Consider the following 22,356-nt stretch of genomic DNA (forward strand, 5'->3'; position numbering starts at 1 on the left):
CTCCGTGGGTGTCGGTCTCCTCCGGGGCTCTCCCGGTTGCCGCACACCTCCTTGGGTGTCGGTCTCCTCCAGGGCTCTCCCGGTCGCCGCACACCTCCGTGGGTGTCAGCCTCCCCCGGTCGCCGCACACCTCCGTGGGTGTCAGCCTCCCCCCCCCGGTCGCCGCACACCTCCGTGGGTGTCGGTCTTCCCCGGTCACCGCACATCTCCGTGTGTGTCGGGTCTCCCGGTCTCTCCCCCGAAGCAATCGCAGGCTTCTAATCTCGGGCCTACACAGGTGCTGGGGTGCGACGTTACCAGCTGATCAATACAATTCTGTAGACTAAGACCACCGTTGTTAACCTCAACCAATCTGTAAATTATTAATATACCTCCTACCTTCAAATCTAAATTGTTTATTTATAATATATGTAACACAAGTAGCATGGGTCCTAGCACCAATTTCTATGCCACACTACTGATCACAGGCTACCAATCATTAAAACAACCCTTCATCATCACCCTCCGTCTTCTGCAACAAGCCAGTTTTGCATCCAATTTGTCAATTTGTCATGGATCCGTTTGGCCTTAACCAAGGTGGAATCCAGTGAAAGAAAAGGGTCCATTGGGGACCAAAGGGGCAATCTGTGCATGGAGCCAGAGGACATGGGCGAGGTCTCAAATGAATACTTTTCATGGTAACAGAATTGTACAGCACAGAACCGGGCCCTTTCACCCTATCTCATCCATGGCGATTGTGATACCCTACTAATCCCATTTAGATGCACTGGGCCACATCCTTCTACACAGTTTTCCTGTTTAAATATCTGTCCAAATGCTTTTAAAATCTTGTAATTGTATTTGTCTCTGCCACTCCCTCTAGCAACTCATTATAAATAACCATAATTCTCAATGTGAAAAACATACCTCTTCTCCTTTGAATGCCTCCCCTCTAACCTTAAATTTGTGCCTTTCGGTTCTAGACCTCCCTGTCATAGGAAAATAGATTCTGACTATTTATATTATTTATGTCCCTCATAATTTTATAAACTCTATAATGTCACCCCACAGCCTCCTACATTCCAGTGAGAATAAGTCCAGCCTATCCAATCTCTCATTGTAACTACAGCGCATCATTCCAGGTAACATTCTGGTGAATTACTCTCTCTTTTGCTACCACATCCTTCTGTAGAGACTGTATTAGGTGATTGCACGTAAGGTCGTAAGGTCAAAGTGCGTGATGCACAGAGTCGCTCAAGCCATCTGGAGGACATGGCAGCTTACAGCATACCAATACATGTACCAATACATGCAACAGGTACATTCTTACCTTTAAAAAGCCGCCAAAAAGGCCAATTTTTGTGCTGTAAAAAAATGAGGAAGAAGCTGGAGGATCCGGCAGAGGAAGAGGAACCGGGAGATGGGCTGCCAAGCCCGCGGACACAAGAAGCAGCTGGGAAGACGTCTGGCCAGCTGGTGGGAGAAGGGGAAACGCAGCTCGGAAAGGGAGGTAGGAGCAGAGCTGAGAAGCAGAGGGCCACCGACCGGGGGGGGGGGGGGGGGGGGGGGAGAAGAGGAGGAGGAAAGGAGGAAAGGATGGGGTTGAGCGAGCTGGGAGAGGAGCAGCGGGAAGAACCTGAGTCGAGGGGCCTGGAGGTCTGCAGGAGCAGAAGCAGCGAGCGCTGGAGGTCAGTGACCCTCCGGGGCTTGAGGGTGAAGGGCCCAGGGAGCCGTCCTCGATGGCCATGGAGGAGGAGGCGGTGGAAGAGGAGGTGCGGAGTGTCGAGCCCGAAGAGGAGCCGGGGAGAGGCCGATTGGCAGTGGAGGCTGAGCAGCAGCGAGGGCTGGGCTGGGCCGGGCGCTGGGAGCCGAGGCAATAAGCGGAGGACCAGGCTATGGCTCTGCTCGGTGGCCCCAGCCTCGAGGGTCAAGTGGAATCGGACCCCGGCTGACGGAGAGGGCGAGCGAGGAGAAGGGCTGGAGGGCCAGCAGGAGCGGTGAGGGGCCGAAGAACCGCAGGAAGCGAGGCGCGGAGCAGGGGCGCCGAGCCTGGAGGAGTTAGGAACGCGGGAACGGGGAGAGGTGTTGGGACGCTCGAAGCACTGGGAAGGAGCCAGAGACGCGCTGATGGGAGAAGCCGGGTGAAGCCAAGCCGCAGCAAAGTGCAGCCGCAACATTGAACTGTAGTGCACGGCGTGCCCTCCAATAGGCGTTGCGTGGCAACAGTACGGGTCAGGGGCCGTGACCGCGCCTGCCGTGCAATCACTCTATAGAATGTTCCAAGTGTGGTCTAACCAACGTTTTCCCCAGCTACAACATAACATTCCAACTTTTCCAGTCTCAAGAAGGATCCCAACCCAAAATGTTGCCTATCCATTTCCCTCCACAGATGTGGCCTGAATCACTGAGTTCCTCCAGCAGTTTGTTTTCTTACCTGCTAGTAGTTTTAATATTGATATGACTGGTCCAATTATGACCTTGACCAAAATTCCCATCTGCTCCAATCACTGAAATTCTCTGGTTCCACATCTAACTTGTTCCCTCTGCCCATTGACTTGAATCTTTTCCCATACGTGTACATCTTCCACAATACCTTTGGGAATCCCTACTTCTGAGATACCGAACTACTGGTAAGGGTGACTGCTCATTCAGTTATGTTGTTCGTGGTCATTGGTTTCCTTCAATCCTTAACTTCCTTCAAATGTCCCAAGAAGATCATCTTCAGTTGTTCTGCTGGCTCCAACCCCTGAAACTGCTTGTCTGTTCCTTCTGAAAATAAAAAAAACACAGGCGCTAGGAATCTGAAGGCAAACAGAAATTGTTAGAAACACTCAGCCTGTCGTGGAAAGGGAAACAAAGTTAATTTTATCTTTTTTTTCATTCTGCTTGTTGTTCATTTGTTAAGATTAACTGTGAAAGCTGTGCAAACTATCAAACAATCTGTGTGTGAGATCTTAATAGTTTACTTTGGCTTTCTCCACAGGGAGTTTGAATGGCCACGGAGATGCACTGCACAATGCACTGAAACGGAAAAAAGGCTTGCTCCAAAAACTGAGGGTACGGTTCAAGAGTCACAAGTGTTTACTTGTTGATATGTACCAACAACGGAACAATGAAATACTTACTTGCAGCAACATAAGGGGTCTGGATACACAGTACACACAGATAATACAAAACAAACCAATTCAATGAATTAATAACTCAAATACTACTGCAAGGTATAGAGAAGGCACAGAGAATGCTTTTGGGAGAGTTTTACCTTCGGGAGGAAGGATTGCCAAATCATTTAAACGTCTCTGATCTATTAATATTACATACTGTAATTTTTCTATCCAGGCTGGAATTCATAATGGGAATGCATATTGGGAACTTGAACAGGAGTTAACACACTTGTAGATGGCTATGACAGGACTCTATATCCCCATCGTCATTATGCTCTGCATTGGTAGTACAATCTAGCACAATATATTGAATATTCATTTACTTATGGGATTTTGGCTGCTACTGTTCATTGAATTAAATCATACCTGATTTCTCACTTGACTCAATTTGCCTGCCATGGTACAATAACCTATCGTCATGGTCCAACAACTTTAAAATGATCACTGCATAAATAATCCTGCTTTAATATTTTGCCATTATCAAGTTGTAGTTATATACAAAGCCTTGTAATCACACAATAGCCCATTTTATTTTTATCCTAATCGAGCTTTGATTGGAAACTTCTCAAGAGGAAACATGTTTGATCCCACTGCATTCTTTGCTCTTTGAATGATCAATTGAGTAAAGAGAGAGAACGGTTTTGGGTTGAGCAGATGAGATCCCGCCATGGCAATTCTCTGCCTCAGAAGGCAGTGGAGGCCAATTCACTCGATGCATTCAAAAGAGAATTAGATAGAGCTCTCAGGGCCAGCAGAATCAAGGGATATGGGAAGAAGGCAGGAACGGGGTACTGTTTGTGGATGATCGGCCATGATCACATTGAATGGTGGTGCTGGCTCGAAGGGCCGCATGGCCTACTCCTGCACCTATTTTCTATGTTCTATGTATCTATGGGTGTCATGGTCCACTGGGCATGGGGTACCTATACCCAAATTGCTGGTGCAAAGTTATGTAGTTGCAGAGAACTTCAACAGCAGCTGTTTTTTTTGTGAGAATGTTTGATGAGTAGTTTCACAGCCAGGTAAAGATATTGTACAGTGCCACGTGTTTACATTACTGGACTTACAATACATCCAGTCAATTTGCACCAAGATAGTCGGAACATTTAAGTTACAAAACAGCTGTTGCTTTAACTAAAAGTGAGAAAATTGTTCTGATCCCTGGGTGGTTCACAAATACCCTGGTCCTGACTTGACGTCTCAGAAATGTGACTGGCTTCACACTGATTTGGTCAGCCTCTCAAAGGCGCAGCAAGTCAGTCATATTTGTTTACATTTGAGATCAAAGATCCTTTGTGACAAAGGGTCTTAAACCTGAAACAATAACTATTTCTCCTTTTGGAGTAGATGCCTCACCTGCTGTGTTTCTAGTATTTTCTGTTTTAATTCCAGATTTCGAGCATCGCAGTTTCTTGATGATTGTTTACGTTTCCAGCTTGCCAGCTATACCTCAGGCCTGGATTTTTAAAAAAAGTTTGAGTCTAGTGTTTCAGTTCTTTCTCCATGAAGATAGATGTGAATTGGGAGAGACAGAGTGGAGCTGCCCAAATGTTTTTAAACTGATTAAAGCATTTCCTGCTTTTAAATGAATCATCTATACACTAAAACTCTCGTTTGTTTGTTTGTTTGTTTGTTCCTGAACTACAGCCAAAACGGGTACACGATAGCGCGACAATTTTAGGCTCACCGTCGTCTCTTTGGTGCTAATGGAAGAAGTTTAATTGAAATCGGTGTTATATTTTTAAAGTTATTCACATTTTAAAGTTTAAATCTATCTCCTAGGGAGGGAGCAGGGAGGGAGGGAGGGAGGTGGGGGGAGGATAAGGGAGGAGAAGGGGGTTTGAAGGGAACGGAGTGGGGGGAGGAGAAGGGGGGGTTGGGTGAGGGAGGGGTTGGGTGAGGGAGGGGTAGAGTGGAGGGAGGGGAGATGGGGAGGGGGGGAGTGGGGGGAGAGGAGAGTGAGGGGAAGGGGGAGTGGGGAGTGGGGGAGGAGGGTGTGGGGGAGGAGAGGGTGCTGCACCAATGTAGGAGAGGTAATCCTCGGGGGAGGGAGGGGTGAGGGGGGGGAGAGGGAGAAGGGGATGGAGATGGGGGGAGAGTTGGGTGAGGGGGGAGGGAGCGGGAGGGGGGGGCGAGGGTGGAGGGAGAGTGGGGGGAAGGGGGTGAGGGGGGAGGGAGCGGGAAGGGGGCGAGGGTGGAGGGAGCCGGAGGGGGGCAAGGGAGAGGGAGGGCGAGGGGGAGGGGAGGGAGGGGAGGGGGGGATGGAAGGGAGGGGAGAGTGGGGGAGGAGATTGGTGCTGCACCAATGCAGGAGTGGTTTGGGCCCAACGGGTCCACTTGGTCTAGTAGAATATTAAATATCACATTGAACAGTACAGGAACAGGCCCTTTGGGCCACAATGTCTCTGCTGAACATATTGCCAAGACCAACTCTTGCAGATAATCCATAACCTTCCATTCCATGTATATCCATGTGTGTATCCAAAAGTCTCTTAAATGCCACTATCATATCTGCCTCTACCACCACCCCTGGCAGTGCATTCCAGGCACTTACCACTCTCTGTGTAAAGAAACATGCCTTGTACATCTCCTTTAAACTTTGACCCATTTAGCTTAAAACTATGCCCTCTAGTGTTTGATATTTCCACATTAGAATAAAGGTTCTGACTGTCATCCATATCAATGCCTCTCATAATTTAATATAATTCTATCGGGTCACCCCGCAACCTCTGGCATTCCAGAGAAAACAATCCAAGTCTGTCCACTCTCCCCACACAGTGGCACAGTGGGTGGTAGTGTTGCTGCCTTACAGAGAGCGCCAGAGACCCGGGTTTGATCCTAACTCTGGGTGCTGTCTGTATCTTATGCTGTGCTTATCTCTAAACTAAAACTAACCTAAATTAAATATGGTCAGATTTTTAAAAAAAAATCCTTATTCAAACAGGCCTCAGCAATTGTTTCATTTGGTTGAGTGAATGGCTGAGCTGATGTACAGCACTTTGGTTAACGTGGGTTGTTTTTAAATGTGCTATACAAATAAAATTGACTTGACTTGACTAGTAAGCAGGAATGTTATAATTTTAAGCACCATTCTGTCTTGAGTTAGATAATCTTCCACCCATGGACCATTAATAATGATATGACACAGGAAGAGGACATTTACCTTTTTGTGACTGTGCAAATGCTTTGACAGAACTTTCTTTGTTCTTTCTCTGTATGTCTATAAATCTTTTGTATTTATCCAATTGCCTTTATAAAATTATCATTAAACCTGATTCCACTACATCTTCAAGTAGCTCATTCAATTTGGGGAAAGAAAAGGGAGAAAACAAAAGGGAAATGGCATATTTATAACTTTCAAGATATAATCCCTGGACGCAATTACCAACAACCCTGTAACCTACAGAGGCATTCCATTCTGCATGAAGCTCAAGTTCTGAAAGCAATGTTTGTTTACTGGCCAAGACAGGAAAGCTATTGTTTTAGGATTTGGACTATGCTTAGCAACCACAGTACACCGAGAACTCTCCGATTCACGGCAGCAATTTTTCGGCTTGTTATCCTCGTAGTTCCGACACGTGAAGACGAGTTAAAGGTATTGCTGTGTAAAATGGTGAGAAGCTGAGACAAGCAGAACTAAAGCAAGACAGGCACGATCACTGTGATAATCCAAAGTTATTTTTCAGGAACAGCACATGCTGGATGAATGCTCCAGGCCCCACACCTGGGGAGGGACCCGGAGACGATATCCTCGCCTGGAACCCATTCAGCAGGCACCACCGATTCACGTATATCATCAACCCCCGCCTGAGCAACCACGGGTCATCCAACACATGGTAAGCCCCAAGGCACAGAATTCAATTCTGGTTGCTTCCTTCAACAAAAATTCAGTTAAGAAGAATTGGATATAAGGAACCCTCATTTTTCAATTTAAAAAAAACTAATCTTGGGTGCACAGCTCTTGAACCACATGCTTGAAGTGGGTAAACCTGCAAAAGTTATAAACTGCTGTAGAGCCTGAATGAATCAAACAATCCAGTTTTCAATCAGTGGGTGGTAGGGTGAGTAAACGAAGGGACATGGGATCTAGTCAGACGGAATTAGAATTTGTTGGCAGCAGAGCTAAGGTAAGGTAAATTTCTTACCTGTGCAGTTGCTAACACTGCCAATTTAATCAATTTTTATTGATTGTATTTCCACTTATTTACTGAGCTATTGCACTGGCCACCAACTTCTGGTTGGATAGAAGTAAAGCTTGGAAAATGTCAGTCCGATTCCTTGGCCCATGGTTTTAAAAGTGGACTCGTGTTACTGCTGCACCATTCCTGCCATGCATATATCATGAGGGACTGACAGCCTAAGGCTGAATAACCTTTTCCACAGCATTCTAGATTTGTGGACACAAAATGTTGGAGTAACTCAGCAGGACAGGCAGCATCTCTGGATGGAAGGAATGGTGACGTTTCGGGTCAAGACCCTTCTTCAGACTGAGAGTCAGGAGGGGGGGGAGACACAGAGATAAGGAAAGGTATGGTGTAAAAACGAGACATCAAAAAAGATGTCGTTCAAGGAAAATGTCGAATAGATCATCGTTAGCTGGGAGAAGGTGGCAACGAAGCAAACAGAGATAAGATTTAATCTGAGACAGCTAGACTAGTCGGAGAACTGGGAAAGAGGAGGGATGGAGAGAGAGGGAAAGCAAGGGTTACTTGAAGTTAGAGAAGTCAATGTTCATACCGCTGGATGTAAGCTGTCCAAGCAAAATATGAGGTGCTGTTCCTCCAATTTGCGCTGGGCCTCACTCTGACAATGGAGGAGGCCCAGGATAGAAAGGTCAGTGTGGGAATGGGAGGGGGAGTTAAAGTGTAAAGCAACCGGAAGATCAGGTAGGTTTAAGCGGACTGAGCAGAGGTGTTCAGCAAAACGATCGTTGAGACTGCGCTTGGTCTCGTCGCTATATAGGATTCCACACCTGTAACAGCGGATACAGTAGATGAGGTTGGAGGAGGTGCAAGTGAACCTCTGCTCACCTGAAAAGACTATTGGGGTCCTTAGATGGAATCGAGGGAGGAGGTAGAGGGACAGGTGTAGTATCTCCTGCGGTTGCAGGGGAATGTATCAGTGGAGGGGGTGGTTTGGGTGGGAAGGGACGAGTTAACCAGGGAGTTGTGGGTGTAACGGTCTCGACGGAAAGTGGTGAAGATGGGAAGATGTGACTAATGGTGGGATCCCGTTGGAGTTGGCAAAAATGTCAGAGGATTATATGCTGTATGCAACGGTTGATGGGGTGAAAGGTGAGGACTCTTGCTCCCCCTCCCTCCAGTCGCAACAGGGACAGTCCCACTAGTTCCTAGTCCCCTCCCTAGTTTTCTGACCAGTCTGACTATCCCCGATTACATTTTTCTATGTTTGCCACATTGTCACCTCCTCCCAGCGAACAATGATCTATTCTCCATTTTCCTTGATCTGCATCTCTTTTGATCTCTCACTTTTACATCTTACCGTTCCTTGTCTGTGTCTCCTTCTCCCCTGACGCTCAGTCTGAAGATGAGTCTCACCCCAAAATGCTACCTATTCCTTACATCCAGAGATGCTGCCTGTCCTGCTGAGTTACTCCAGCATTTTGTGTCTCTCTTCATAGTAAACCAGCATCTGCTGTTCCTTCCGACACTCTAGATTTGTAGTCCTGTTGAATGAACTTTTAGATATTGTTATCCGGTTCTCCGTTTCTTCCCTAACTCTAAAGACGTACAGGCTTGTATGTTAATTGGCTTGGTATAATTGTAAATTGTCCCTACTGTGTGTAGGACAGTGTTAATCAGGCAAGTGAATTTTCTGGATTTCCGCGTATTTCCGCGTTTTTAAAATCCATTTTCCGCGCTTTTTACATGATTTCCGCGTTTTTCACTGCCAAATAAATGGAGAAATCGGATCGAAAAAAAGAAAGAAAAAGAAATAAACTATGTATAGACTTGTAATGAACACTAGGGTTCCGCTAGAGGTCACTAGGGGTTCCGCGAGAAATCCCCCCGCGCCCTGGAAGTCTCCCTGAAAATGTGGCACCTAGGCTGGGCAAGGCAGCCAATCTCAACCTCTTCAGGACTTCTACAGCCGATCGGTGGGTTGAATATTCAACCTGCGGCCGGGGCTCTGGAACTCCAGCCCAGCTGGAGCCAGCAAATTTATCCCCATAGCAGACTTCCTTGGCCTGCTGGATAAACCAGCAAAGTTCTGGAACCAAGAGTGCCAGAAAATCAGTGATGGAACTGTAATGAGTAAATATTAAATTTAAGTGCAAGATTATATAACCAAATTAATTAAGACAGGGTTAAAATATAAAACACAGCAGAAAAGCCAATTACCACCTTTTTGGGCTGATTATCAATTAATGTGCGAATTTACTTCAAAATGTTATTAGTGTACAGTGACATATTCACATTATTTTGTAATGTCTGATTTTACTTTGAAATGCACTAAAAGAGGCTTGAAACGGGTAATTTTGTGTGTACATTTAAAAAAAATGCTCCAATTTTTTGACCCCTGTTGTACTCTTCGCGCAAACGCTCGGCTCTTTTCCTCTTTTTTTTACCTCACTCACATGCCTGATTAATGTGCGGGGATCGCTGGTCGGTGCGGACTCAGGGAGCCGAAGGGTCTGTTTCTGAGCTGTATCTCTAAACTAAACTAAAATATGCAAGGGACAAATTACTTCCAAGGGCAAATTAGCACAAAGGGATGACTCACCTGGTCCTTGTAATTCATTCCAGATTGAGTTTTTTTGTGTTTTAGAGAAACAGTGTGGAAACAGGCTCTTTGGCCCACCGAATCCGCGCCGACCAGCAATCACCTGTATACCCGATCACCCATACACATCCTACACACTAGGGACAATTTACAGAAGCCAATTAACCTACAAACCTACACGTCTTTGGAATATGGGAGCAAACCGGAGCACCCGGAGTTAACCCACGTCATCACAGGGAGAACATACAAACTCCATACAGACAGCAACCATGATCAGAATCGAACCAGGGTCTCTGGCGCTGTGAGGCAGCAACTCTACTGCTGCACCACGTGCCGCCTCCAAGTGTAAATCGGGTCATTCTAGATTAATGATCTGATTGGCAATGCAATCAATGTAAAGGCATGGAGAGTTTTTTTAAATAAAGATCAGTTGATTGGATGGGATAATGTTATGAAAGGTCCAGATTCTCAGCCAGCCTGTATAAAAACAAGTTAAAAAAGGTGTGGATTCAATAAAGTTTGACATATCAAGAGCTTGGGGAGCATGACACTGAATTGTTTGGCTTTATACCAGACATGTCTCAAGTCTCTAAGTAACTTCTGTAAGTTATAACAGTAAACTCCATATTGTTGGTAATGAGTGCTTAATTCCACTATAAGCTAATAAATGCTTTGGAATCTTATTAAATTGTAGAATCTTATTAACTTATTAACTTAAAAGCTAGAACAACCATTTCAAACAAATGCCAAAGGTTGGGATGTGTGGAGCCAGGTCGGTGAAGGCTCAGTCACTGAGCATATCCAAGATGCAGATCAATGAATGTTTGGTTATTCATAAAATTAAAGGATATGGGATTAGTACAGAAAAATGATGTTGAAATAAAAGATCAGACACTTGGTGCTGAATGACCTACTTCTGCTTCCATTTCTCATGGGTTCTGCCACCGCTCCTATTTGTGCATTCTCTTCATATTTATTCTCCCCTCTTCTGTCTCCTCAGTACCCTCAGCAGCCCACAACGATCCTACAACAGTTACCACAGCAACAGCCACTCATCACTCAGATCCCGCCTGCACAGACACTGCCTCCAATCAGGTCTGGCAGCATCAAGGAGGGTAAGAAATATTTAAAAATGTGAAAATGTATTTTGCAGTTAAAGATAGTATCTATATTGTGTTTATCACTGGGATTCATGCCAGGAATTTGGTTCTGGTTGTGAATTGTCCCTTTAGGTTTCAGGAATGGCCCTGTAATGATTTTGATGAAGTACCTGACGCATTCAGAAGTTTTTTCTGATTGTTTAACTCGTAAACTCTGCATTCACAAGACAATTTGTGGTAAACACAAAGTGCTGGTGTAACTCAGCAGCCTCGTTTCTACAATTTATTGTGCTGTGTGCAACAGGAACCATTACACGTGCCACTCTGCGCTGCTCCAGTACTGAGTAAGAGGTGTCCACCCTGGTTATACTTTCTAAGTATAGTTTCCTTTCCCCTCCAATGCGACTTGTATTTTCTCTTTCAGCTCGACAAGCTCTCCAGCTATTAGTTCCTTGATAATTATGGGATGTGCCACTGAATGCTATCCAAATGTGGTACATACTGTAGCTTAGCATCTTATGGCACATAAAAAATTCAAGTGAAGATTGTCAATCTTACTGTTAACTGCCCACTTGGTACACAGCTAGACTTAATGCTTAATACAAAGACGTACTTAATGGCTGGTTCTGTCATGTAAACCTGCACTTCCAAATTCCCAGCTCTCTAGGCTTTGATACTTTGTTTATTCCAATAAACCTGAATCGACTTGTCGGCCTTTAGCCCAAGGAAAATCCTTAAACCTCCAGGTTTATTTACCTTGTCTCCACATCAGACCAGGTGGCCAGAACGTATTAGAAGAATGGCTGATGACAAAATACCAAAGCAGCTACTTTATGGAGAGTTGGATGAGCAAAGAAGAATTGGATTTTCCTGTTTGGAATATCCACATGGAAAACATTGCTGGTTCTTATGGGGAAACTAGAATGAAGGAAGCAAAAGGGAAAGAAGAATCTTGAAAATCAAGAACCCACTGATGCTGCAGCATCCTTACACCACCGTCACTTGTGTGAAAGAAACGTTCAATCCCAGATTGGTCTAATCGGCCATTTCCATAAACATTGCATGATATCATGGTCTTATTTTAAAATGAGTGACAAATAGCATCTTCACACCTTTCATATCACAGATTTTTCTAAATCTGTCCCTCCATATAAACTTCTCAAACCTATTTTCATAGTGACAATTATAATTTTTCCATCTCCCATCACGTCTGAACTACCAGAGGTAGTTGAGGCAGGGACTATCGCAATGTTTAAGAAGCAATTAGACAGGTACATGGATAGGACAGGATTAGAGGGATATGGGCCAAATGCAGGCAAATGTAGATGGGACACATTGGTCAGTGTGGGCAAGTTGGGCTGAAGGGCCTGTTTCCACATTGTGTGGCTGGCTCTATGACTCATGTGATTGTGAAATAAGTAGTATTACTTGTTCTTTTCCTTCTTCATATGGCTGCTGCTTTTGATTGAGTTGATTATAACATCCTCCTCCAGGGCATTTTTGCCATACACAGGCAGGTGAGACTATATTCCTCTGTATCTATTTTGACTATCCTGTCATAGCCCAACAGTTATTTGCAAGACAGTTTATCCTCCCTTGCCTCCACTAGTATCTTAGATATGCCGCAGCGATCCTCCCTTGCCCCCCCTCCTCTTTCTAATCCATGTCATGTTCCTCAGCAACTCATCCAGAACTGCACCATCAACATCCATATGTTGATGATACATCTCATCAGCATCTCCCTTGATCTCTCTACCCTTGTAAATTAGCAGGTAATATAGACCAGTTGCAGATATGGGCAAGGAAATGGTGATGGAGTTTAATCTGAACAAGTGTGAGGTGTTGCACTTTGGATGGTCAAATGGAAAGGGAAAGTGTAATGGCAAGATCTCAACAGCTTGGATGTCCAAAGTGATCTTGGAGTCCAAATCCTGGAGTCCAAATCTGTAGTTTAGAGATACAGCAAGGCTTTTCGGTCTGCAGACGTTAGATTTTAGTGATTTAGACTTTAGAGATACAACGCGGAAACAGACCCTTTGGCCCACCGAGTCCGTGCTGACCAGTGATCACCACGGAGACCAGCACTATCCGACACATTAGGGATAATTTATAATTTTACCAAAGCCAATTAACCTACAAACCTGTACGTCTTTGGACAATGGGAGGAAACCAGAGGAACTAGAGAAAATCCATGCGGTCACAGGGAAAACATCCAAAGTCCGTCCGTATAGACAGCATCTGTGGTCAGGATTGAACCCGGGTCTCTGGCACTGGAAGGCAGCAACTCTACATGCTGGCCATTGATCACCAGTTTACACTACTTCTATAGAATCCCACATAGCTCCCAGAAAGTAGCAACACAAGTAGATAAAGAAAGAATATGGTATACTTGCCTTCATCTGCATTTGGAGTATTTCAGTCCATTCCAGGAAGGATGTGAATGCTTAAGAGAGGGTGTAGAAGAGAATTACCAATATGCTGCCTGAATTAGAGGGTTTAAGCTATAAGGAGAGTCATAGAGTTATAGTCATAGAGCCACATAGTGTTTTTGGTGCCACTTATCTATCCAAGGTGCCTCATTTAAACTAGTCCTATTTATCTGCGTTTGGCCCGTACCCATCTAGGTTTATTATTGTCATGTATACCAAGGTACAGTGAAAAGCTTTGTTTTGCAGGCTCTCCAATCAAATCAGATAAGAATCAAATCTGAGTATGGAGTTGGGAGGTCATGTTACAGTTGTACAAAACATTGGTAAGGCCACACCTATGTTCAGTTTTGGTCACCATGTTAGAGGAGAGATGTTGTTAAGCTGGAAAGGGTGCAGAAAGGATTTATGAGGATATTGCCAGGACTTGAAGGCCTGGGCTACAGGGAGTGGTTGAGCAGGCTAGGACTTTATTCCTTGGAGCATAGGAGGATGAGGGGTGATCTTATAGAGTCTTTTGTCTTTTACCCAGAGTAGGGGGAATCAAGAACCAGAGGACACATGTTTAAGATGAGGGAGGAAAGATTTAATAGAAACCTAAGGAGCAACTTTTTTACACTAAGGGTGGTAGGTGTACATAACAAGCTGCCAGAGGAGGTAGTTGAGGCAGATGCTATCACAATGTGTAGGAACCATTTAGACAGCTACTAAGATAGGATGTTTATTAGGTTAGGCTTAGGATAGGATAGGATAGGATTGTTGGTTGACGTAGGCAGGTTTGGCTGAAAGACCTGTTTTCATGCTATATGACTCCATGACTCTACTATACAATCAGACCAAACGGGTAGGGCATGGGAAAAGATCTAGAGTTCAAAATATAGTTTTCAGCATTGTCATGCCCCAGGGACGTTGAGATGTTGACAGTACTCGAGCAAACCAGAGTAGCACATTGATGCAGCTAGTAGACCTGCAGCCTCACAGCACCAGAGACGGGTTCGATCCTGACCTCTGGGGCTGTCTGTGTGGGGTTTGCCCGTTCTCTCTGTGATGGCATGTGTTTCCTCTGGGTGCTCTGGTTTCCACCCACATCCCAAAGACATGTGGATCTGTAGGTGAAATGGCCTCTGTCAATGGCCCCTAGTGTGTAGTGAGTGGATGAGAAACTGAGATTACATAGAACTAGTGTGAGTGGGTGATCGATGGTTGGCGTGGATTCAGTGGGCCGAAAGGATGTTTCCATGCTGTATCTCCAAACTAAACTAAACTTATGGAAGACAGACACACAAAGCTGGAGTAACTCAGCGGGACAGGCAGCATCTCTGGAGAGAAGGAATGGGTGACGTTTCGGGTCAAGACCCTTCTTCAAACTTATGGAAGGATCGTTCAGAAGCCCGATGACAGTGAAAGAAAATATTTCTAAGTCTGGTGGTGTATGCTTTCAAAACTTCAAGCCTTAAACCTTTCCTATCTCTGTGCTGTTCCAAATATATCTTAAATTTTATTGTCCCTGCCTTAACTACTTCCTCTGGCAGCTTGTTCCACATACTCACCGCCCTCTGTGTGGAATAATATGCCCCTCAGGTTTAGACAATAGGTGCAGGAGTAGGCCATTCGGCCCTTCGAGCCAGCATCACCATTCAATGTGATCATGGCTGATCATTCTCATTTCTCGTTTCTATTAAACCTTTCCCCTCTCACCTTAAACCTATGCCATCTTGTTCTTGATTTCCCTACCTTGGGGAAAAGACTGTGCATTCATCGTATCTATGATTTTATACGCTTCTATAATATAATCTCTCAGTCTCCTGCAATCCAAGGAATAAAGTCCTAGCACGTCCAGTTGTTCACTTTGATGGTCCTGTCCTGATTCAACTCCCATAAGACCATAAGACATAGGAGCAGCATTAAGCCATTCAGCCCATCAAGTTTTCTTTGCCATTCATTCATGGGTGATCTAATTTTTCCACTCAACTCCATTCTCCTGCCTTCTCATAACCCCAAGGCCCTTCATAATCAAGAATCTATCAATCTTTGGTTTAAAAATACCCAATGTCGGCCTCCACAGTTGCCTGTGGCAATGAGTTCCACAGATTCACCATCCTCTAGCAAAATAAATTCCTCCTCATTTCCATTCTAAAGGTAGGTTCTTTTATTCTAAGACTGTGCCCTCTGGTTCTAGGCTCTCCGATTACTGCAAACCTCCATTCCCCATCCATTCTATGTAGGCCTTTCAGTATCCAGTAGATTTCAATGTGATCCCCCATCTCGTCCTTCTAACTCCACTAGGTACATGCCCAGAGCCTTCAAACACTCCTCATAAGTTAATTCAGCCATCCCTGGGCTCATTCTTGTAAACGTCCTCTGGCACCTCTACAAAGCCAGCACATCCTTCCTCAGATATGTGGCCCAAAACTGTTCACAATATTCCTGTGGGTTTCCCGGCCACTCCCCTCCCCTCTGAAAATGTTGCTCCTTGTTTGGACCAAGGCTGTGATGGTCTAAAGATGGGTGACTCTGGTTAAAACCAAACGGAGTACTAGTCATAAAGTGATACAGTGTGGATACAGGTCCAACTTGCCCACACCAGCCAGCATGTCCCAGCTACACTAGTCTCACCTGCCTATGTTAGGTCCATATCCCTCCAAATCTGTCCAAACTAGTGAGGAGGTTAATGGTGAATCAGTGCCACTTGACAGTACTGTCACTCACTGTCATCTTGTTGATGCTTGAGAGTCGACTAATTGGATAATAATTAGTCGATTGGATTTGTTCCTAGACATTTTCCACATTGCCAGTAGGTGGCAGTCTTGTAAGTAAATGGTTTGGCTAGAAACATAGCTGGTTGAGAAGCTCTTCTTTTGCCAATTAACTTAGATTGGATCATGATCTTTTAACTGCTGGCCACAATTTCTCTTCATTTAATCTGTCAAAAATCTTCACAAAAGGGCAGTGGTCCAATTTCAGAGTTTGAGACAATTTCACCTGTGGATAGTCTGTAAAACACGATACACTACGATTTCTGCTTCCATATCCACGTCATCGCTGCACTTTTTCCAAATAAACTCAGATAGCAGAACCTCGCCAATCCTTGTGCGGCAGAAAAGGTTAGTGATGAAAACGTTTCTGGAATATGTCTGCAGTATTTGGTTACATGATGTGAAAAGTTCTTAGCCTCTCTTGCAATATAATATTTTTGTTTAATCAACATAATCAATAATGTTGTATCCTTATTGTTTTGATGTGGTTATGCTTTATTCTTAATTGTTAACTGTATGTTAGTGTTGTCATTTGTGAGTGGAGCACCAAGGCACATTCCTTGTATATGCATACTTGGCCAATAAACTTATTCATTCATTCATTCTCATTCATTTTGATTTGTTCACAGATATGGTTGAAATGATGTTAATGCAAAATGCCCAAATGCATCAGATAATTATGCACAATATGATGTTGAAAGCAGTGCCTCCAATGGCATTTTCCCAGCATGGAGCTTCTTCTGCCAGTCCTATGGTTTCTCATGTACAGGTAAGAACATTTAGCTTGTACCTAATTTCCTCTTATGCATAGATTCGCAGGATGTCATAGCACAGAAACAAGCTCTTTAGTCTACTATGTCCATGTAGACCATCAACTACCCATTACACTAATTCCATTTTATTCTCCACATGGAGTCACAGAGTTATTCAGTATGGAAACAGGGTCTTCAGTCCATCTCATCCCTGACAAACAAGTTGACATTTTGGGCTGGTCGAATTTACCTGCATTTGGCATGTCCCTCTAAATCTTTCATCAGCATGCGTCTGTTCAAATGTCTTCTGAGCATTATAATTGTATCTACTACTATATCTTTCCATGGCAGTTCATTCCAGATATGAACTACCCTATGAGTGAAAGGTTGCCTTCAGATCTCTCTTAAATCTCTCCTCATTCACCCGAAGCCTATGTCCTTTAAGTTTAGAAATCTCTGCTTTGGGGAAAAAGACTGTGAACATTCACTTCATCCATGCCCCTCAACTCCCAACATCCACTATTCACCTGCACATTGTGGACGATTTACAGTAACCAGTGAAATTATCAACCTGTGAAATGTGGGAAGAAACCAAAGTACCCAGAAGAAACTCACGGTCACAGGGAGAATGCGTGGACAGCACCAGAGATTTGGATTGAACCATAGTTGCTGGAGTTGTGAGGCAGCAGCTCTAAGAGCTACACCATTGTGCTGCTCTCCTTGGTGCCGACTGTCCATGTCCTTGAGTTCCCTAAAGCTGTGAATTTTCCGCATTACATGGTTTCAATAGAAACTTCTGTACCTTTGCCATCAGAATGGCCGTTCATCTATGCCAGTAAATGGGTCTGCCTTTCTTGGACAGACCAGCTGTCTTTCATGGGGCAATTTGGCTTTGGAACTCAATTGAAAATGATTAGCAATAATCCGAGATTCCTGAGGCCAGACCTGCCTTATATAAAGGACTAGATGGGCCCATCTAGTCCTTTATATAAGGCAGGTCTGGCCTCAGGTCTGGCCTCAGGAACGGCCATTCTGATGGCCCGTTGGGTCCAAATCTCTCCTGGGGGCGCGGCAACCCCCGTTGGGTGCAAACCTCTCCTGCGGGCCTGGCAACCCTCCCCCAACTGGTCCAAAACTCTCCTGTGGGCCTGGCAACCCTCCATGCAAACCTCTCCTGCGGGTGCGGCAACCCCCGTTGGGTGCAAACCTCTCCTGCGGGCGCGGCAACCCCCGTTGGGTGCAAGCCTCTCCTGCAGGCCCGGCAACCCTCCCCCAACTGACAATCCGTGGACCCGTTGCCGGCTGGGGAGTGTCCCCCGGGGCCGAGAAGAAAAGGGAGAGGGAGGTACTCACCTCGGTCTCGGGCGGCCATCGGAGAGTGGAAATAAGTGAGCATGATATCTCTGAATTTTTCCTGACAACTTCCACCCACCTATTTTCCACTGAACAAATTCTATGGGGAAGTATAGACCATGGAAAACTTTAATTGTGTGATATCTTGATAAGTGCAATTTTGTGAATCCATACTGAAGACAACATGCCTTCAAATTATTCAATTATATATTCATATCTTGCAGGTCCACTTGTTAGATGAGATTGTACCTTAATGTGAATACTTTTGTCATGAACATAAAGAACATTTCATTAATTAATTTTAAAGAATGGTGGTGTTGCTGAAAAGATGAACAATTATTGCTCATTCTCAATTCCTCGTGAGAAGGTGGTAGTAGACAACCTTCTTGAACCCTTGTAGCCCTTCTGGTGAAGTTCATTGTACAGTGTCATTGTACAGGGTTAAAGGAATGAAGGAACTTGCAGGCAACCATGTCCCCATTCATTTGCTGTCTTGGTCTTCTTAGTGCAGATGTTGCAGACCAGGAGGGTGTTGAATGAGTAGCCTAGGCAAGTTACTACAGTGCATTTTGAAGTTGGTAAACACTCCAGTCTCAGACAATAGTGAAAGATCATTCATCTCAATGTTAATGAGAATCAAATGACCAAGGAGAAAACTTATTTTTATTTGGGCTATTTTGAAAATGCAACTGGCAATGATATAATTTATGCCGTATGATAACTCATTAATAATCAAGAAATCAAACAGGAAAATTAGTTTCCCCCCGATGTCTGTTCTGCCAGTCAGTGTGATTGCAGCTGATCCACCATTTGACTCCATGTGTCTGCCTTTTCCTCATCTTCCCTACACAATAGTAAAGAAATACCAATGAAATATCTCTGATAATTATGCCATTAGAAATATCTGTTGCAATTTTAAATGATTGTTCTACTTTTGGCTTCCGTCTATTGTAGCAATGTTTCCTAACTCACGAAGCCAAGGGTCTAGACTTCTCATCCAGCTGTTTCTGTCCATTCATCCTGTCAGGCCCTCTTAATGATGGAGTTGTAATTTGAAAACTTCAACCAAATTAAAGTTTAACATATTAAATTCCTATTTGTGTTTCCACCTATATTCTTTTCTCTAGCTTCACAATTTGCAACTCAATCCTATTTGCTTACACCTTCTGTCTTATCATCTCTGGCCTTTGCCCAACAATCTGCCTATCAACAACCCCCCCCCTCACCTGTATCCACCTATCACTGCCAGACTTTGTCCTGCCCCTCCTCTCTTCCAGCTATCTTCCCCGCCCCTCCACCATCAGTCTGAAGAAGAGCCCTGACTTGAAACGTTATCTATCTCTGTTCTTCAGAGATACTGCTTGACCCGCTGACTCCAGCATTTTGTGTCTTTTCATGTTTGTAAAACCTTTCCTTGTAGTTTAGCCTCTTGAACCCAGGAATCATTCTGTTAAATAGTCAGGAAAGTCATGGGTTAATTCCTGCCTTTGGAAGCTGTCTGGATGGAGTTTGTACGTTCTCCCCATGATCATGTGGATTTTCTCCGAGATCTTCGGTTTCCTCCCACACTCCAAAGACGTACAGGTTTGTAGGTTAATTGGCTTGGTACAAGTGTAAATTATACCTAGTGTGTGTAGGATAGTGTTAACTTTTGCGGGGATCGCTGGTCGGTGCGGACTCAGTGAGGTTTCCGAGCTGTATATCTTAACTAAACTAAAATATGCAAGGGACAAATTACTTCCAAGGGCAAATCAGCACAAAGAGATGACTTACCTGGTCCTTGTAATTAATTCCAGATTTAGTTTTTTTTTGCTTTAGAGAAGCAGTGTGGAAACAGGCCTTTTGGCCCACTGAATCCACACTGACCAGCAATCACCTGTACATCAGTTCTATCCTACACACTAGGGAGAATTTACAGAAGACAATTAACCTACAAACCTGCACACCTTTGGAATATGGGAGCAAACTGGAGCATCTGGGTTAACCTATGTCGTCACAGGGAGAACGTATAAACTCCATACAGACAGCAACCATAATCGGGATCGAACCCGGGTCTCTGGCGATGTGAGGCAGCGACTACTGCTGTGCCAATTGCCTAAGTGCCAATCAGGTCATTCTAGATGAATGATCTGATTGGCAATGCAATCAATGTAACAGCATAGTGAGTTGTTTTTGATAAAGATCAGCTGATTGGATGGGATAATGTTATGAATGGTCCAGATTCTTAGCCAGCCTGCATAAAAATAAGTTTAAAAAGATGTGGATTCAATAAAGTTTGACATATAAGCTTGGGGAGCATGACACTGAATTGTTTGGCCTTATACCAGACATGTCTCAAGTCTATTAAGTAACTTCTATAAGTTATAACAGTAAACAATATGGCAATACCCATATTGTTGGTAATGAGTGCTTAATTCCACTGTAAGCTAATAAATGCTTTGGAATCTTATTAAATTGTAGAATCTTATTAACTTAAAAGCTAGAACAACCATTCCAAACAAATGCCAAAGGTTGGCTGGCTGGGACGTGTGGAGCCAGGTCAGTGAAGGCTCAGTCACTGAGCTTATCCTATGTGCTCTGGTTTCCTCCCACATTCCAAAGATGTACGGGTATTCTGTCCTGTATCTCTAAAGTCTACTTTAAGACTTAAGTTTAAACGCCTGTGGGTGTAATGTTAGTCAGTGTCAACTGAAAGTCTATGTTATGTCTAACCTAAGTAAACAAAACTAATTTTAGGAATTTGGACACTTTAATCTCACTGTTACTTTTAATAGTTTAAATATATTTGGTTACATTTACAAAATAGTTAATTTCAAATGGATGTAACTTTTATTTCTTTTTAGTGTTCTGTGTCCTCTCAGACTGTTGGATTTTTTTTCTAAACCGCAGGATGTTCAGTCAGCTACGCCACTTGTAGTAAAAACAGAGAAGCCTCGTCCATCTTCAGTGCACCATCATCATCACTACTCTTCCCAAGGACAGCCCACAGCACATTCACATCCTCTCCCACCAATAGGACACCCATTGTGGGCATCTATGCTACCTTCCAACCCTATGGCACATTACAACAACTTGCAGCCTTCAGTGCAACGTATGATGGGTCCCACAATGACACTTCCTGCCTTACAAACGTAAGTGAAATTTGGGACAAAACATCCATGATTCTTAATGAAACTCAGACATCCTTTCCTATATTATTTGTGTTGCTTATCGTCTACAAGACAAAATTCCTGGGATTGTACTGCAACTTTAAAGAAGACTGACAGGACAAGAAATTAAATGTTAGAAATACTCAGCAGCTTTTATAGAGACAGAAACAGTTTTCTAGCTTTTTATAGTTCATTGACCTTAAACTTTAATTCTGTTCTGTCCATGGATACATCCTTGGGAGTAACATGTGATAAAATGACATGCAAGGTAATTGGATGAGTGTCATTGCCAGGTTTGTTTCTTGTCGATTGGAGTGGTTTGGAATGCAGAATCTTCCCTATTTTCAGTAAATTGATGTCAGCATGTCATTGAATAGATTATTCTCCACAGCTTCAACTGACATCCCAAATACAATGTGAATGTACCTATTCTGTTAGTGTGCTTTGCATTGGTGTTGTCATGTGAACAATGCTAATTGATCCCTAGCTGACAGCAGCAATGATGGTTAACACAAAATAAAATTAGTTATTATCTGGAACAAAACTGAACAATATCACTGTCATCTGTCCTGACATCACTCATTCAAGAGTACCTTCCATGTTACTGTAGAGTGGCTGTGAGATATGTGCAGGCAGAGTTGGTGTTGCCATCCTATTCAGCACAGACATTGCTGGTTGAAAGACCTGTCTTGTGCTGTTCTGTTCTATGTTCTATACCTGTGAATACTCCTGGCAGTTGCTCTACACAGGTCCTGTGGTCGCAGTCGGGACTCCATCCGGGCCAGTTGCTTTCTGTGAGTTCACTCTCAGGAAGGCCGATCTGAATTCTGCGACAGTGATTGTGGTACAGGTGCATCAGAAGCTGATAAGGTGGATGACTTAATTCCACTGATCTGCTCAGAGCGTAGAATTAATTGAACTCCTCGAGAAGGAACA

At 44.1% G+C, this 22,356-nt stretch overlaps 1 protein-coding gene across 1 annotated transcript in view; it reads left to right on the forward strand.

Moving 5' to 3' along the window:
• Positions 1-22,356, forward strand: part of c8h21orf58 (chromosome 8 C21orf58 homolog) — a 49,421-nt gene that overhangs the window by 22,747 nt on the left and 4,318 nt on the right. Inside the window, exons 3-7 of the mRNA XM_078403748.1 lie at positions 2,963-3,036; positions 6,827-6,976; positions 10,885-10,999; positions 16,796-16,935; positions 21,161-21,402. Of these exons, the coding sequence (XP_078259874.1) occupies positions 2,963-3,036; positions 6,827-6,976; positions 10,885-10,999; positions 16,796-16,935; positions 21,161-21,402 (721 nt within the window). The remainder of the gene's footprint in view (positions 1-2,962; positions 3,037-6,826; positions 6,977-10,884; positions 11,000-16,795; positions 16,936-21,160; positions 21,403-22,356) is intronic.

This window comes from Rhinoraja longicauda, chromosome 8, assembly GCF_053455715.1.
Source record: "Rhinoraja longicauda isolate Sanriku21f chromosome 8, sRhiLon1.1, whole genome shotgun sequence".
Lineage (NCBI taxonomy): Eukaryota > Metazoa > Chordata > Chondrichthyes > Rajiformes > Arhynchobatidae > Rhinoraja > Rhinoraja longicauda.